This window comes from Leptodactylus fuscus, chromosome 6 (genome assembly GCF_031893055.1).
Source record: "Leptodactylus fuscus isolate aLepFus1 chromosome 6, aLepFus1.hap2, whole genome shotgun sequence".
In the NCBI taxonomy this organism is placed as follows: domain Eukaryota; kingdom Metazoa; phylum Chordata; class Amphibia; order Anura; family Leptodactylidae; genus Leptodactylus; species Leptodactylus fuscus.
In genome coordinates this window covers 53,642,372-53,661,063 of record NC_134270.1, presented here as the reverse complement: position 1 = coordinate 53,661,063, position 18,692 = coordinate 53,642,372, and the positions used below count along the sequence as shown (strand labels likewise).

Genomic DNA, 18,692 nt, shown 5'->3' with positions numbered 1-18,692 from the left:
GTGCCCATACTTTTGCACCGGTCAAATTTTGGTTTAATGCATATTGCACATTTTCTGTTAGTACAATAAACCTCATTTCAATCCTGAAATATTACTGTGTCCATCAGTTATTAGATATATCAAACTGAAATGGCTGCTGCAAATACCAAAATATTTAGAAATAAAAATGATTAAGATTAATAGGGGTGCCCAAACTTTTTCATAGGACTGTATCTGAAGAAGCGCACTACCATACATATTGTATACTATACAACTTCTTAGATATACCCTGACCTTAACCCTATTGAGACGCTGTGGAGGGGAGGGGTCCAAAGAGTGTGAATGTAGCTCTGTAGTATAATACAGATATGACATATATATATATAACTCAGGATCAACATAAGATAAGTAATATATTGCGTGTATACTTCGGAAAGATTTATTCAACTGTCTAAAAGATAACCCATCTTTCTTGTCCATAACAACCACAACACAGCCTTCATTATTAAAGAGCACCATCAGAAATGAAATATGGGATGGATTTATAACATAATGGACACCATGATGGATACCTGTGGAGCCTGACAGATCTGTTTACCTATAATGGGGTCTGTTGGGCTTCTGTTATGGTGTCCATCATATTCCAGGGCAAAACATACAGCAAAGCTTGCATCACTTTTAGTCCAGGATTTTTGATTGAATTCTTTTACTGGTGAACATGTGGACATAGTCTTAGCTGTAAAATGTTGGTCACTGGCGGGCTGACTTTTTAGGCTCGTTTTTGCAGATCCATATCTGATCCTAGGATTGACTGGGTTTATATGCACTAGGGTTCATGCCAATCTACTGCAAGATGATATTGCCAGGTTGTAAGACTCATGTCGGATTTTATTTTTCATTACAGCACCAAAATGTGAGTTGACCCAGAATTGTATATTTTGATCACTTAAAAGATATTGTAGGAAGTCAAAGGGTTTTGAGTCCAGAAGAGGGACTAGCTTTCCATAACAGGTGTATATGAAAGCCATTCTAACTATACATAGATCACTGACACTGTAGTTTTAGAGATAGTCTCAATGACTACATACAGTTATTATTCACAATTATGTAGACCTTCTTACACTTATATGTAGATTGCAGGAGTAGCTCTAAAATTCTTGATGTTATCTTTCCTTTTAGCTGTAAGTGAACAGCAGGTGGATCAAGAATGCTGAAGGATGAAGGGACGGATTACAATGGCTAAACTCATTTAGGCAGTCTGCTGTAGACAGGGAAAGGAAGGAGGAGGAGTTGTGACAGGAGAGGCAGCTAGGAACACAGAGGGATGAATGTCCAGCTCCAGCCTTCAAGCACCAGCAGCAGAAGAAGAGGTCACACTACAATCCCACACTATACAAGTTCACTTAGGGGCCATGTGCCAAAAGCTGCAGTCAACATCCAACAACTTCCTCCTGAGAAACCTGCTCTGATCTCCTCTGCTCCATGTCTATGAGAACTTGGGGAAGACTTCTTAAAGCTGTATATACCTTGCTGCAAATGTGCAGTCTACAAATTGCTTGCCAGGCACTAAATACTGGGGATACAAAGAGGGCTCCTTCAAGATAAAGACCTTTGTGGAACTAGATCATCTCAGTTTGTTGTAGACCCATCCAATGTGGCTCCTTCTTCTACCCCTTGGATGGTGCCCATGGGTAAGTGATTTATAAAGGGGCACATGGGATCTGCTAGTAATCTGCACAACACAATGACACTGGAGAGGATCCTGGTAGCTGCAAGGCAGGGGGATCTGGAGACTTTAAGGACTCTCCATGCAGAAGGCAAGTTGCAGCCGGATTTAAAGGATCCTATGGGGGCTTCTATTGTTCATCATGCAGCTCGTGGAGGGAAAGTCGGATGTTTGCGCTATTTAGTGGATGAAGCGCAATTGGAAGGGAACTGTAGAGCAAGGAATGGTGCAACTCCAGCACACGATGCAGCAGCAACAGGGAACCTGGCCTGTCTACAGTGGCTGCTGACTCAGGGTGGATGTGACTTTGAGGTAGGTAATGCTGTCACACCAGGCATGTACTTGGAACTTGCTAGCTAATGTATCTATTTTGTGTGTTACACTGTTTATTAGATTTGTTGCATTGTTTATTATTATTGTTACATTGTTTATTGTTTAGCTTTAGAAATACATACTTATTGGTTGCTGTATGGGGTCTATAGATTGTTTGCCAGGGGTTTGTTTACTGTGGGGTTTCACCTGAACTATTATTCCCAGCATGCCCTGATAGCCACAGATCTCTAATGCTATATCAGCAGTGCAGTCACAATGTAGTTGTGTAGAGGCCGAATGTTTAATACCATGTCTGTGAGACAGTTACTCCTGTTACAGGTGAACAGTATAAGTACTATTATTATCTCACTGAAGTTATCATTTAGATTGTATTGACTCCTGAACAGCAAATTTACTCCCAAGTATTTATATATTTAGCCCTATAGAGCTTAGTGGTGACTATATTGTGTTCTAGTCATCCAGTTTTTCCAGAAACATATCTATCTGATTATCTATAACAATTAAAAATCTATCTATCTATCTATCTATCTATCTATCTATCTATCTATCTATCTATCTATCTATCTATCTATCTATATCACATGCCCACTGTTTACCTGCTCTGGATCTGTTTACTTTGTGGAACAATAGTTACAGTAACTCTTGGCAGGCTCAGGGTTAAGCTGCTCAATAATACATTGGATTCTCTCATCGGCTGCCAGCAGTGTGAGTGTGACACACCTGGGATAGGTAGAGGGAGAACTATATATAGACTGCAAGGGACAACTTTATCCTCTGTGCGGATTTAGCTCCAAGTCAGGCAAGCCTTGACAGCTCCTGAGGTGCCAGCTACCCTGAGGTGGCTCCTGTGTACATATTATAGTGGCTATGATACAGGGCTAGTAGAGGGCACATAGAATATTGGAAAAAGTGTGAAACAGTTTTAAAACATATTTATATAGTTCGGACACTACTAGCAAAAGAGGTGTTAGGTGCACATTGCAGCATTTTTGCATCATTGTTGCCTTATATTGCCTGTTAATATTTTGGAGATATTTTGTGAAGTGGTCTGGTGCTGCATACAAAGATACTTTAAGGGGTACCAAATGAATTCACCAAGTTATGCCAACAGTATGTAACTTGAATAGGTTTGAATGATGGGACACCTACTACATTGTCATCTTACTACTAAGATTGTGCATCAGACATTATTGGTCTGGGACACTGTACTTGCTCTCTGATACTAGGTTGAGCCTAAACCTGTACAGAGTACCCCAAAACAACATGGCCCCATCCATAATACTTCAGGTATGTAGCAGAGCGGCCTTTGTGTCTCTGCAAAGCTTGGGTTTGCCACTGTACCTTCTTACTATACCCATGTGTGTCTGTATGTTTCTGTGTTTGTATGTGTACATGTAATCATATAATGTTGTCACATGACAACATGATTTCTTGATACAGTATTAATAACTCTCCTTAAGTCATTCACTGATCTGCAATTCCATGAAAGCATCGCTTCATTCCAGATCGACTCAGTTCAGTTCACCTTGACTTGAAAGTACCAGATTCATATGTAGCTGGTACCTGCTTTAGGCTATGTACCAAATGAGCTAAAGTAATACTAGAAGGGACATGTCCAAACTCTGCTCAGATCGTACATGAATCTGCTACTGTGCAGGGGAAAAGTAGTGACAACCGACCAGCTGAACAGTGTTTGGGCATGTCACCATCTAGTACCAGTTTGGCTCATTTGGGACAAGTTATGCATATACTGTCATTAATTATACAAAATTATATATAGATAGATAAATATAAAGATAAAAATAATTTATTAGATATAGATAAAATTTTGAAGTCAGTCATTGGCTCCCCCAACTTCGCAACTCCTGGAAAACCGACATAAGACTATCTTAATGGCTAATCTTAAAACTTCACAGGCAGCAAAACTGCTCAGAATCATCTGGACCTAAATATCAACTGTCCACAAGATTGGTAACACATGTATGATTGTTGGGGTCTTACCACTGTGTCCCCCACACAGTCACTATAATGGGATCATGAGTCTCTCCATTCCAAAGGCGTTTGAATAAGGCAGTGCACCTAGCCACTAAATGTAATGGTTCCTGCTACTGTATACAGTAATGACATGACTAGCTGAAATGACATGGCTAGCTGAGCACTGTAACAATCTATTGCATGACCACTGCTCCATTCAAATACTTCCAAAATAGAGATTTTGACCCCCATCCCCTACAGAGATCGCCTAGTGATCACTGAGAGTACCAGAGGTTGGACCCTCACCAATCCTATATGTATCACTTATCAGGTGGATATGTTATAACCCTTGTAGTATAATCCCTTTAAGGGTGATGCCTGGTTCACATCTGCGTTTGGTAATCATTCAGGGAGTCTGCATGGGGACTTCCCCCCTCCCCGGGCGGAATACCAAACACACTGGCAAGCGGTGTGCAGTGAAAGCACACTGACCCCATAGACTACAATGGGGTTCGTAAGCTCTCCACGCGGTGTCCGCACGGAACATGTGGACAGAAAAGTACTTTGTGATCTACTTTCATGTCCGCATGATTTTTGCAGGCAGCGCACGGAAAGCTCATGGACCCCATTATAGTCTATGGGGTCTGTGTGCTTTCAATGCACACTGCTTGCCAGTTGTGTTTGGTAGTCCATTCAGGGGTCCTCATGCGGACTCCCTGAACGGATTACCAAGTGGATATATGAACCAGGCATGAGGCCCCACATTGCGGAAATGCAGTTTGTTTTGTTGCAGATTTTGCTACATTTTTTTAGAGCCAAAGCCAAGAATGGCTACAAAAGGAATGGAAAATATAAAGGAAGTTCTTATTCTTCTGCCTTCTGCTCAATTCACTCCTGGGTTTGGCTCAAAAAAATGCAGCAAAATCTGCAACAAAAAAAGCTGTGTTTCCGCAACGTGGGGCCTTAGCCTAAAGAAAAATACATAAAAAGAAGAACAAATATCCTAGCACTTCCTCACTTTATCTTCTCTTCTTTGATTCTTTCTCGTATAAAGAAATATATAACTAGGAATATATAAAGAGATCACAATGTATCCCAGGAGATCAGTAATGTCCCCGGTATTATATATGATACACACTAGGTGGGACCCTATTACAGAGTTGCCTTTGGGGCACAGAAGCTTTTAGTTTCACCTTTATTTGTGGGGCCTGATCCAGGTGCTGGTAGGGTCATTGGAAGTCAAAGGTTCCATTCACAATGAGTTTTTTGGCGCTGATTTTGACATTGAATCCACGTGGAAAAAAAGCCTCCCATTGACTTCAATGGGGAAAAAAGAACCCATTGAAGTCAATGGGAGGCTTTTTTTCCACATGGATTCTGACGCGGATTCAACATCAAAATAGGTGCCGAAAAACTCTGTGTGAATGGACCCAAAATGGTCTGGAACCTTAGTAGAGTATATGTATCCAGCGCTTCCTTGGGCACCAGAGAAATGTCACCTGGGATTCTGGCTAATCCATCCACACATTGCAGAAATGTCCACCTGATTTGGACAAGGTGGACAAATCTTTATAGTCTGGCTACTAGAGGGTATAGGGATTATAGGGCATAGGGATTTATATATTGAAGACCTATCCTTAGACCTAACATATAACTCCTGGAAAACCCATTGGAAAACCCATTGAGGCTAAGGCCGTAGCAAAGCATAGCATTTCCACAGCATTTTTCTGCAGAGTTTGAAATCCTATCTTTTCTGCTGCAGATTTATTTCTGCAATGTGAGGATGGATTAGCCAGAATCCCATTTACTTTGCAGGTACTGTTAACCATGGCATGTTTTGCTGCAGCATTTCTCCGCACCCAAAACACTGTATTTTTTCAACTTCAGGCCCCAGCTTTAAACACCAATTTCTTAAAGTTGGCGCTTGAATATAGTTTACACCAAGTTTGTTGAACTAAAACATATTTAGAGCAAGAGGGGCTCTGTGTGAACAGGATTTTAGCAAAATCCTATTCATAATCCTACAGGAATATTATCTATAGACAATAACCTGCGCACATAATGGGGGTGATTTATAAAGACTGACGTATAAAGCAGGTAAGAAAAAAGATATGGTCAATAGGATGAGAATAAAATGGAGTGTTAATGCCCCCACATCTACATTGGCAGTGACTGGAGGTCCCATCTCTTATTGGCCTCCTCCTTCACCCCCATATCCAGGGCCAGCTCTCTTCTTTCTTGCTTTGTAATGTGGTGGGCCTCTGGAGAAGGGCCTCAAAAATTATGGAGGCAACAACCTTCCGAAGATGCACATTGCATAGGCCACATTTTATGGGACTATATTATTTCTTTGACTCTATAGATGCCAACAGAAATGTGCAATTCATGTAGTAAATCCTGGTGTTCTGTAACTTCTATACAAGGTCTGTTCTAGCAGCCAGGTAGGCAACGTTTGCTTCTAGCACCTGACTTTTTTGATTGTTTTTTATCCACGTCTATGTAAGTTCTTACTGTCAGCCTGTATATAAAGTCTATGGCCTATTAACTGTAATGGGTCTGTAAGAGCATGATGTGCCCTCTACACTGTGGCCTTGTTATAGTAACCCAGCTGAATGGTAGTGATATTAGCAGAGAGCTGGCGGCGTCACGTTACGGCATCTGGTCAGAGGCTGCTGTAATTCTAGCAGCATGTGATGTAAGTTACTGCAGGTTAAAGATGTCTGCACTGCCCAAAATGGTGAAGGTGTGCTTGTTTATTGTTAGCCACAGGCCTTGGTATGACGGTCCTGCAGTGCTGAATCTCCTCATCTATAAAATATGATAGAATTGCATTATGGTGATGTCCAGAGGTTGTAGTATTCTATGTACAGAGTATAATAGAATTGCATTATGGCCATGTCCAGTGATTGGGTCATGTTTGGTGATATAGTGAGATATTAGAATTGCGTTATGGCCTTGTGATATGATCAGATTATGTTTTATACAATGTCCTGAAGAGTATCATAGAATGATATAACTATCATGTCCAGGGATTAGGTCATGTTGGGGGAGTAATTTAGAGTTGTAATGTGTATTCTAGTATTATGTCGCATTGGTTCTATGTATAGAGTGTAAGAGCATGCTCTCCAGCTTTTACATTGGTAAGATAGAGATGTTTAAAATCATTGTTCAGGATAATTTTTTTTTTTTTAAATTGGCCAGGGAGGTGAAAATACCCATACTCATCTGTCTCCTGTGCTCTGAGGTCTCCCGACACAGTCTGGTCCTGCTGCTCTGGTGTTTTCTTCCAGCGGGGAGCTTCCACCAAAACAAGACAACAGAGCAGCAGGACCGGACCACGCTGGAGCATCGGGAACAGGTGACTATGTTATTTATTTATTTAAATTCACCATCCCTGGACTAATATGTATTCTATTATTTTTTTTTTTATCCTGGACAACCCCTCTAAGGCCTACCCGGATACCAACTAGGACCACTCCAAAACTGCACACTTGTGGGTGGGATTTGTTAGCCATAACTTCTTTTCATGCTGTGATATGCCCTCACAGGAATTTGTTCCAAGGATTTGCCACTGCCCCTGCAAATACAGGCCAGTTGGCATCTATATACTAGAACTGTATGATGGTCTTGTAGGGTGGTGTAGTATTCTGTGTAGATGCTATAATGCTCCTCTTTAGGGCCGTAGTGTCCTGTATATAGATTATAACATAATTGCTGTATGGTTATCTGTAGATGGGTGAACCTCTAGATTCTAGATTCGAAGATTCGTTCTGTTTCGGGGACAGACAGTTTGGCACATGATTTGTTTCAGCTTAAATAACTCGTCACAAACTAGAAATTATATTATTATAGTCTAGTGTCTCTCCAGGAGTATAATAGATGGAGGTCCAGGGGAAGTATGAAAAATAACAGTTATACTCTCCTTTCCTCACCCCTTCTGGGCATTCTTACAGCATCCGACAATCCCTCTGCATCCTCTTCATCCTCCTGGGTGACCTCATGTGCACTGGGGCCACAGCTGAGGCTGTGATTGGGCCGCAATGGTCACATGGTGCGTTCTGATGTCATGATTGAAGAGGTGATGAAAGTTGAGTATAACTGTATTATTGTTTTACACCCCACCTTGGCCTCCATCTATTATAGTCTGGGATCTGAAGAGACCCCATAGTATAATTTTACTCTGAATTTGGTTTGATTCAAACTGGTTTGCTCATCTCTAGTTTTTACCAGTGGACAGGTCATGTTGGGAGCTGTAGTATTATTGTATGTATAGAAGATAATAAATTTCTATTAAGTTTATTTTGGGTGATAAAGTATATTAGAATTGTACAATGGTTGAGTCTAGTGATCAGGTCATGTCAGGAGGTCTATTCATCTAAGAAGGTAGTATAATAGAGTTGTACAATGGTCATGTCCGGTGAACAGGTCATTGTTGGGAGGTGTAACATTCTATAGGTAGAGTATAATTGAATTCTAATATTCTAATGTTTTGGGTTGTAAAGTATTATAGATGGTATAATGGTTATATTCAGTGGTCAGTGATTCAAGTTATTTCTGTGAACATTGTGGGTTTTTCTTTTATTAACCCGTTTATGCCTAGTGTTCAGTTATTAGAACTCAAAAATACAGTATATAACCTCCGGCATCAATGGGTTAAGCGAGGGGTTCCAACAATTTTGTCCACGTGTGTATATAACAACTTATATGTAAGTTACTTCTACTAATATAACAGCAATTGATAATAGAACCCTCCAGGCCCATGATGAAATATGATGTGTATTATTATGTCCAGGGCTTTCGGGAATTGTTCAGCATTCTGCTTGAGACACAACACAATTAATGCAAATGAGCTGTTAATCGGCTTTCACAATGTCGGATGGCTGGTGAAAGCATGTGATGTGCTTATAGCTTAAAAGCATTACAGGTGATTTGTGTAAAACGCTATGGAGTGCGAGAGAGACAGGGGATTAACAGGCAGGACAGCTCGGCGCAGGAGGATGTGCTAGTGAATTAAACCGTTCTCTGCAAGGGATACAAAGTTATTTAGACGTATCAGGAACTTATTGGGTCTCATATACGAAAACTTGTAAAATTTAGAATATTAGCGGTGTTACCATAGCAAAAAAAAAAGCTGAATCCGCATTGACTGGATGAACCTTACTGTGTTACAAAGTGGGCAATGTTTGTGCTCATTTGCATAAAAAGAAAATTTCTGGGCAATTTTCAGGATTTTCTCAGGCAGAAGTGGGGCAGAGCTTAAAAGAAATGTATTGTCAAGTTTTCATTTAGTACATGAAGCTAGAGAATAATATATCACTTTTTTGTTTTTATTTTCCAATTGCCGAATTTTTAATTCTATTTCTGTACATGACTGTGGGGTCAGCCATCTTGCCAGAGCTTCTTCTCTGCCCTATTAACAGCATTTAGTTACATGCTTTACCATACTTTCATGGCCTTAGTCAGTGAAGTGTATGGAGAGTTTTCTAGGCATGCTCTGTGCAGGAAGGAGGAGTGCATAAATTATTACATTATCTATTGTCAGCAGTGGATGCATTGATGGGTCAGTGGTGTTATCTACAGATGTGATATCTTCCGTTGTAGTTCTTTTTGTGTTGTAAATGAGGTGACTGTTGCAAAGAACCCCCTACAGAAATTGCAAGTGTCATTATTAGGCTTAATTGCCAGGGTATAAATTGCAGAATTTAGTACTTTTTGGAATATAGATAGTGACATGGAAAATTTTAGTTAAATTATCAAAAATTCTTAAAAAATCGGAACAAAAACTTATTGCACTCTTTCCTGTACTTTCTGACATAAGTGCAGGAACAAGAACTTATGATGCAGCATGGTGGCTCAGTGGTTAGCACTGTTGCCTTGCAGCAGCTAAGGAACCAGTCAAAGACAACATCTGCATGGAGTTTGCATGTTCTCCCCGTGTTTGTGTGGGCTTTCCTCCAGGTACCCTTGTTTCCTCCCACACTCCAAAGACAGACCAATTTAGGTTGTGCGTCCTATTTGGGACAGTGTTGACAATAGCTGTAAAATTCTGCAGAATATGGTGACGCTATACAAGTAAGTTTGGATTCACACCAATGTTTGTATTCTGTTTTTTGGATTCCGTCCCCGAATTCACTTGCAAAATGCATTTTTCAGGTGGGAACCCGATGGACCCCATTATAGTCTTTTGGGTCTGCAGGTAAATGCTTTTTAAGCGGATTGGGTATAAGTTTTTTGGATCACCAAGCGGGTGATCTGCAGATATATACCCAGTGGCGTAACTAGGAATGGTGGGGCCCCGTGGCGAACTATACTGCAAAGACCCCCTAATATAATGATAGTATTTGTGGGGCCCGCGGTGTCACTTGTCGATCCCGGCCCAGCCAGGATCGGCAAGTGAATAGGGGCCCTAACGGCCTATTAAAAAAAAAAAAAAAAACGCAGCGGTAGCGGCTGTCACCAGGCCCCCTAATGGCCCGGGCCCTGTGGCAGCCGCCTCCGCTGCCTCTACGGTAGTTACGCCCCTGTATATACCTCATGTGTATGTCCAGCTTATATCGGAACCACATACCCCTAGTGGTAGAAATAGGTAACTGATATTTGTGCATAGTGAGAACAGAACATTTCTATGCAATACAGAAAGAAACTTTGGAGTTTGAAATCTTGGAGACATTTTGTAGTGGTAGGTACAATTCAGTCTACATGTACATGACAATAAAAAAAAAACAAAAACAAAAAACACCAAAAAACAGACGTGTCCATCAGGGAGTCACATATTTCAGTTTTTAACAGTGAAACAACTGATGAACTTCATTGGTCTCTTTTTTTACCCAACTCTTTTAAGTTTGGTAAAAGTGATATAACACCCAAAATACAGACTAAAAAAGTTGACCCCATAGACTTGTATAGGGTCCGATAGGCAGGAAAACCAGACATGTCTTATTTATTTAACAGTCCATTAAAAAGGTCCATTAGAAATGGACATGTGTATGTGCCCATTGACTCTCACCCTTCTAAAACAGGACATGTCACATGTGTATGTACCCATTGACTCCCGCTGGGAGGACATGTCACATATGGACGAGACCTTACTCTTTGTCACTACTTATCATTTGATCTTATAAATATAATATTCTGTGGCAGTGCATTCAATAATCCTTTTTCTCTGTCTTCCAGGACAAGGACAATTCTGGTGCCACTATTCTGCACTTAGCCGCCAGGTTTGGCCACCATGAAATAACTGGTTGGTTATTACGATTCGGAACGAATGATGCGATGGTAGCGACAGACACTGGAGCACTTCCTGTACATTATGCAGCGGCCAAAGGAGATCTCCCTACATTGCAGCATCTCATAGAGTATTGTCCAAAGTAAGATCCCCATAGGCTCCTTATCTCCTCCATAATATTATCCTCAGATATTTACCCTGGAAATGTATATTCTATTGTAGTTATATGTTTTATGGGTATCTAAGACATATCTATTTGTGCTTCTGTATTCAGCCCAGTTTTAGTAGTTTTATGAAAATAGACCCACTAATATAACCCCCTCCCACCATCACAACTACAAGGGATCTATGTATGGGTGTAAATAACCGGGTAGCGGGCAGATAAGCTGCTGTGGGGCCTAATAGCTAAAACAGCTCACATTCATACAAAGGTAAGGTGGATGATGGCTCCATTCTATGGGATACATTTTGCATTATTTACCTATACCCAAGTGTTACATCATTATTTTATTTTTTATTGTGCAATTATTGCTGTGCTATGTGTGGGGGAGGTAGGCTCAGCGGTAGCAGCAGCGGACCCAGACAGTCAGAGACAGACACCAAAATCAGTTTGAACAGGGTTTTTGCCCTGTGTGTTTATTTTGCAAAAAGTTTTAAAGGTGTTTGGCAAACAAAATAAATAGGCCTTTACTTCAGGCAAAAGCAAAAACACAAATACCTGCCCGGCTAGGCGACTAACTACACAGAAGTAATCTGTCTATACGTATGGCTTGCTTCAACCACACGGACAAAACAAAGCAACAAAAAATACAAGCTGTGGAGCACCCACTGGTCTCACCAGTTTTCAGTTAGGATGGACAGGACCTGGCTCCACCACTCTCCCCCAGGAACTGCCCAGGACTGAAGACTTTAGAGGCTTTATAGGCCTGTGATTAGGCCTAACTGTTCCCACCTGTGCACGTAAGCTCCTTCCTGCAGTAGGATGAGAAGAGGTTAATACTGACAGATGCCTTCTACAGCTATATGAAGCCCTCACTCACCACACATATGAGAGGACTCTGGGGGAGATATAGCGTCCTTCCAGGACTTTTCCTGTCACTTTCTTACATACCCTCCCCCTTTGTTCGAACCTATAGGGGCGAACACCTTTCGCCACCATACAATGTGTCCTGGACAAAGCGTCTGCATTCCCCTGTAATTTACCGGATCGGTGTTCGACCTTAAATTTAAAATTTTGTAAGGTAAGGAACCATCTCGTAACCCGGGCATTTCTTTCTTTAGCCTGAGACATCCATGTGAGAGGGGAGTGGTCAGTAATCAACCAAAACTGTCGGCCTAGCAAATAATACCGTAGGGACTCCAGAGCCCATTTGATGGCCAAACACTCCCTTTCTACAATACTGTAATATTTCTCTGCAGGAGTGAGCTTTCGACTTAAGTACGTGACTGGATGTTCCTCACCTTCAATCACTTGTGAAAGGACTGCCCCTAACCCTACATCTGAGGCATCTGTCTGTACCACAAACTCTTTGGCATTATTGGGAGTGACCAAGACTGGTTGTATACAAAGGACCGCTTTCAACTTTTGGAATGCCCCCTCAGCCCCTTCACTCCATTTGATGAGGCCAGTTCTCCCTCCCTTGGTTCGGTCAGTCAGGGGAGCTGCAATGGAGGCAAAATTGGGTATGAACCTCCTATAGTACCCCACAATTCCCAGGAAAGCCCTCACCTGCTTTTTACTTACGGGCCGGGGCCAATTCTGGATAGCCTCTACTTTATTCACCTGGGGTTTGATCACTCCTCTTCCTATTGTGTACCCCAAATACCGGGCTTCCTCAAGGCCCAAAGCGCACTTTTTGGGGTTAGCAGTTAATCCGGCTGCCCGAAGCGAATCTAGTACCGCTTGGACCTTTGGCAAGTGACTCCCCCAATCAGGACTGAAGATGACAATATCATCAAGGTAGGCTGAAGCATACCTGCGATGTGGCTTGAGGATTTTGTCCATCAACCGTTGAAAGGTGGTGGGAGCCCCATGTAGTCCGAAAGGCATAGTTACGTACGGGAAGAGACCATCTGGGGTGGCAAATGCCGTTTTCTCTTTAGCACTTTCCGTAAGCGGGACCTGCCAATACCCTTTTGTTAGATCAAGAGTAGAGAAATACCTGGAAGTCCCTAACCTGTCAATCAGCTCGTCCACTCTGGGCATTGGGTAGGCATCAAACTTTGAATTTTCATTTAATTTACGGAAATCGTTACAAAATCTGATTGTACCATCGGGTTTGGGAATCAGGACAATAGGATTTGACCATGCACTTTTAGATTCTTCAATGACCCCAAGGGCTAACATATCGCTAATCTCCTTGGTTATGGCCTGTCTACGAGCTTCAGGTACACGGTAGGGCTTCAGACTGATTCGTACCTGCGGCTCGGTTACAATGTCGTGCTCTATTAGATTAGTACGCCCAGGGGTCTCTGAAAATACATCAGTGTTTCTTTGTACAAGTTCTTTTGTCTCTTGTGCCTGTACCTTAGACAGAGTCACCGCTATCTGTACCTCAGGACAATGATTACCAATTGTACCTCTGACTTTAGTGGCAATCTCTCTAGGGGTACTTAGGGCCGACAAGGATTCCCTCTCTTTCCAGGGTTTTAACAGATTCACATGGTAGATCTGTTCAGGTTTCCTCCTGCCTGGTTGGAAGACCTTGTAGTTTACATTCCCCACTTTTTCAATTATCTCATACGGACCTTGCCACTTGGCTAGAAATTTACTTTCTACAGTGGGTACGAGCACTAACACCCGGTCACCTGGGTTAAAGGATCTGAGCTGAGCCTTTCTGTTGTAAACGCGGCTTTGTGCCAACTGAGCATGCTCCAAGTGCTCCTTTACGATTGGCATTACTGCGGCAATTCGGTCTTGCATTTGGGTTATGTGCTCTATAACGCTACGGTAAGGAGTCTGTTCCTGTTCCCAAGTTTCCCTAGCAATATCTAACAGACCCCTTGGATGTCTACCATACACTAGTTCGAAGGGAGAAAATCCGGTGGAGGACTGGGGTACCTCTCGGATGGCAAACATTAAATATGGCAGCAAACAATCCCAGTCCTTACCATCCTTGCTAACCACCCTTTTCAACATTCCTTTAAGGGTCTTGTTAAACCTCTCAACTAGGCCATCGGTCTGGGGGTGGTAGACAGAGGTTCTTAAGTGCTTAATGCCCAGGAGCTTACACATTTCCTTTGTAACTTTGGACATAAAGGGGGTACCTTGATCCATCAGGATCTCTTTAGGGATACCGGTTCGGGAAAACATATAAAACAACTCCTTTGCGATCAGTTTTGCCGAGGTATGTCTAAGGGGCACTGCCTCAGGGTACCGGGTAGCATAATGTACTACGACCAATATGTACTGATGTCCCCTAGCAGATTTCACCAGTGGTCCCACCAAATCCATAGCTATACGCTCAAAGGGCACCTCTATAATTGGGAGGGGTACTAATGGACTCCTGAAGTGTGAGACTGATGCAGTCAATTGGCACACTGGGCAGGAGCTACAGTAGTCCTGTACATGTCTGTCCACCCCCGGCCAATAGAAACGTTGTAATATCCGTTCCTTAGTTTTCTCATACCCCAAATGTCCTCCCAGTGCATGCTTATGGGCTAAGTCTAGAACCACTTTTTGAAAGGGTTGAGGTACCACCAATTGCTCAATAACTTCATTTCTTATTTTGCTTACTCTATACAGTAAATCCTGGTTCACAGCAAAATAAGGAAATTCTCGGTCAGCCCCCGGATATTGGGACTTACCATTTATCACTTTTACATTTTCTCTTGCCCGAGACAAGTTTGGGTCCCTGAGTTGGGCAGTACCAAAATTGTCATGGGACACCTCAAGTTCCTGTAGGTCAGACACCTCCCGCTGACCTTCAGTGTCACCAGCTAACACTGTAAGGGGCGGGCTAGTTCCTTCTGGGACTGCAGCTATTGCTGGCACACCACAGTCCGGGTCGAAAGGTTCAGGGTCAATTTGAGGCAACCTTTCACAATCCTCCCGCTCTTTATATGGAACCTTCTGGTTTTTCCGCAGGCTCCAGAACCCAGGAAAGTCTCTTCCAAGAATGACGCTGTGGCACAGACTCTGGACTACGCCGACCTGGTGACAGACTACACCACCGGTAGTCTCAATGGGGACCTCAGCGATTGGGTATTTTCTGACGTCACCATGGATACACAAGACCCCCATCATATTGGACAGGGTCCACCAGAGTTGCACGTACCAGGGTCACCACACTACCAGAGTCCAGGAGAGCAGACACAGACTGTCCTCCCACAGTTACCACACACATTTGGGGATCACCATCAATCGGCAGTTCTGCTAAGCAGGCAGGTTGAGCAAACAGCAAGACTTGCAGTCCATTGGCTCACTGGTCAGAGGGCAACGTGCAGCTACATGTCCCATCTCATGGCACCGCCAGCACCGTAAATGTGATTGGTCGCCATTTTGCGGGTGGAATCTAGACAACACGGCTCCGGCTGCCTGCTCCCTTGGTATACGCCCTTCCACTCCAATCCTCCTTACACCCCTACCGGTGGGTATTGTCTTACCAGACTTCGGGGAGGTCGGTCTGGAAGGTGTCTGGAGGAGGTCCTCAGTGGCCCGATATCTCTCCACTAGGCAAACCAGCTCCTCTGCCGTCGTGGGCCCTGCTTGGCCAACCCAGCGTTGGATTTTAGGGGGAAGGGAGCGAATATACATGTCCAGCACTACCCGTTCCACCATCTTGGCAGGGGAGGCTTCTTCTGGCTGGAGCCACTTCCTCACCAGGTAGACCAAGTCATGCATTTGAGACCTGGGCGGGAGACTTTCAGAAAAAGTCCATTGATGTACCCTTCCGGCTCGTACATGCATGTTTACTCCAAGTCGGGCTAGGATTTCTCCCCTCAGCTTGGTATAGTCCCTGGCGTCTGTCTCACACAGATCATAGTATGCCTTCTGTGGCTCCCCGGTTACAGTACTCGCTCATCTCTACCAGCTGCTCATCAGCCAAAATGGCCATATCTGCCATTTCAGCCTATAAAAATCTAATGTGTATGGAAGGCTTAAAGGGGTTTTCTGGGCAAAAAATGTTGTTGTTGTTTTATTTTGTTTTGTTTTTTTTTAAAAAAAAGGTCTTAGAGCTATTAATGGGTTGATAAATGCATCCATATACCTTTAGTAATGTTTTGAGTGATTTCTGGGTGTCTGGTATCTTCTGCATTTGTTTACCTTGTTCAGCTTCCTGCTATGTAACTTCTATAGTACACTAATCCCTCTCACCTCACTCCCCTCCTTCCTCTCTCCCTCCCTTCCATAACCCTCTTCTCCCTGTCTTTCTAGCTATGTCGCCCACTACTAGCTCTTCCCAACCTATTCAGCCTAACTCTGACCCTTCCAGTCTTCCTCCTGCTGGACGGCTCCTCCCTCTTTTCTGACTCTGCCGGAGTCTGCAATAGTCCTAGCGCTGCAGTGACGATCCACCTCTACAGCGCTGGGTCTGTAGCGCGCATCGGCAGTCAGAAAAGAAGGAGGAGCCATACCGCAGGAGGAAGCCTGGAAGTCAGAGAGGTAAGTATGATAGCGTGTATGGGGGAAGGGACTAGTAGTGACGAACCGTTTCCAGAAAAGGGAAAACGGATCGTCACTGGATAACCAGCAAATGCCCCTGGGGCGGTCATGTGTCATTTGGGTAAATATACATTTTTGATAACTTATGTTATTTAGAAAGTAGGCGGAGGACGGTGTTTAGATTAGTGTATTGATTAGTTTTTATCCTGGAATACCCCTTTAATTTACCAGAGATTCAATAGTTGGTTGGTTATGCTGATGAGATATTAATCTGAAGATAATTGGCAGATCCAGCGTATCTTAGTATCATCTTATCTTTGTAGCATCTGCTATTCACATGTATGTTCTCCACAGACATCAGATTCTCAGCAGATTTCACCAAATTTAGCAAAACCAGACAAAGATCTGCAGATAAGTATCTAATGTATATGACCTACTTTGGTGCACATTCTGATGTGAGACAGAAACCTGGAGTACGGATTCCATATGTTGCCATATAAGCTCTATTGATGTTATATATATATATGGACATATTACCCCTAAAGGCAATGCTTCCTTTTACTTATGGTTCCGTATAAAATTCAAGGCATGCAGAAGTAAAGACCCAAGAACTTATATGGAAGCTTATAAAATCAACCCAAAATACTGACAAGTGCATGAGTCTGAGGCTGGGGCCCCACAGGCTGGAAACGCCGGCGTTTTACAGTACAGGCAAAGTGGATGAGATTCAAGTGAATCCCATGCCCACTTTGCAGTAAAAACCGCCGTGCGGACACGCCACGATTTCCAAAACTAGCGTGGTTTTGGAAATTGCATTATGTCAATTACATCTACAAAAATGCCGACGGTTTCCCCATAGATATAATTGTAACAGAAAGTCCACAGAGGAAAACTCTGCAAACTTTCTGTCTAAAGCACTGTGGGAAGAACCATGACGCGTTGCTATGGGATGTCCCGCGGGGCCTTAGCCTTAAAGTTGTTACTGGAGCAGATTTCTCACTTTTTAGGTTACTTTACCAGTACCTTATTATGGACAAGGACAGTAAACCCTTCACTGGGCCCAGATATTTTTCTGGATAGGTTGGTGGAGTTAAGGAAAGCAAAACCCTTGTAATGCTTGGGATGAAATACACCAGACGTTCCTGATCCTTGTCCCGTCCTCTTTGGTGGGCAGTGAGTGATATACAGTATATTTCTATTTTGTTACCTTTTTGTACTCACACGCTGTATTTTATGTTTTTACCTGCTTTTGCACTAGTCACCTGGCGTTTTAGTTTAGAAACCACATAAATAATTTATCTCGGGTAAGAGCTTTCTCTTCACAATGCTTCCTGTGGATGATGATAGTTTCCTTTACAAACCCTTGAAATTCCATCTTCATTACAATTAAGGGCTCAATAGGCCGATGTATCATTAGATTTTATGTTCATGTGCGTGTGCGGAGGATTGTGTGAGCGGACCACAAATTAACCCTAATTATATCTGCAGATTTTTCCATGGCTTTGTTTTCTTGCTTCTCCCCAGCCTGGTTCACTTGTTCCACAGGCCTTGGGTTGTCCATTAGGGATATTAATGTGATTAAACACATAGCATTACATTGGTTACGATCTGTTAGCTCCTGTAACATGTCTGTTTTAGGAAATACTTCCCCATAAAGTAACAATTCCAGAGTATATTTTCTTACAACTGTGCATTGTGCTATTTATTTGTTTTTCTGGATATGTATATACTGTATAAATTGAAACCTGGGAATTACCATTTACCTTGTACATAAGGTTTGTCTCTGCAGATTCTAAAGGTACGTTCACACTGAAAAATTGTGCTTCTGGAATTAGGAAACATTTTTTAAT

The 18,692-nt window shown here is 42.6% G+C and overlaps 1 protein-coding gene across 4 annotated transcripts in view; it reads left to right on the top strand.

Moving 5' to 3' along the window:
* Positions 1 to 1,247: 1,247 nt before the first annotated feature.
* The window catches only part of LOC142210656 (espin-like), a 129,925-nt gene continuing 112,480 nt past the window's right edge, over positions 1,248 to 18,692 (top strand). For all 4 annotated transcript variants that reach the window (XM_075279972.1, XM_075279971.1, XM_075279969.1 and 1 more), the window contains exons 1-2: positions 1,248 to 2,017; positions 11,186 to 11,379. In XM_075279972.1, the coding sequence (XP_075136073.1) occupies positions 1,694 to 2,017; positions 11,186 to 11,379 (518 nt within the window). In that variant the 5' untranslated portion in view covers positions 1,248 to 1,693. The remainder of the gene's footprint in view (positions 2,018 to 11,185; positions 11,380 to 18,692) is intronic.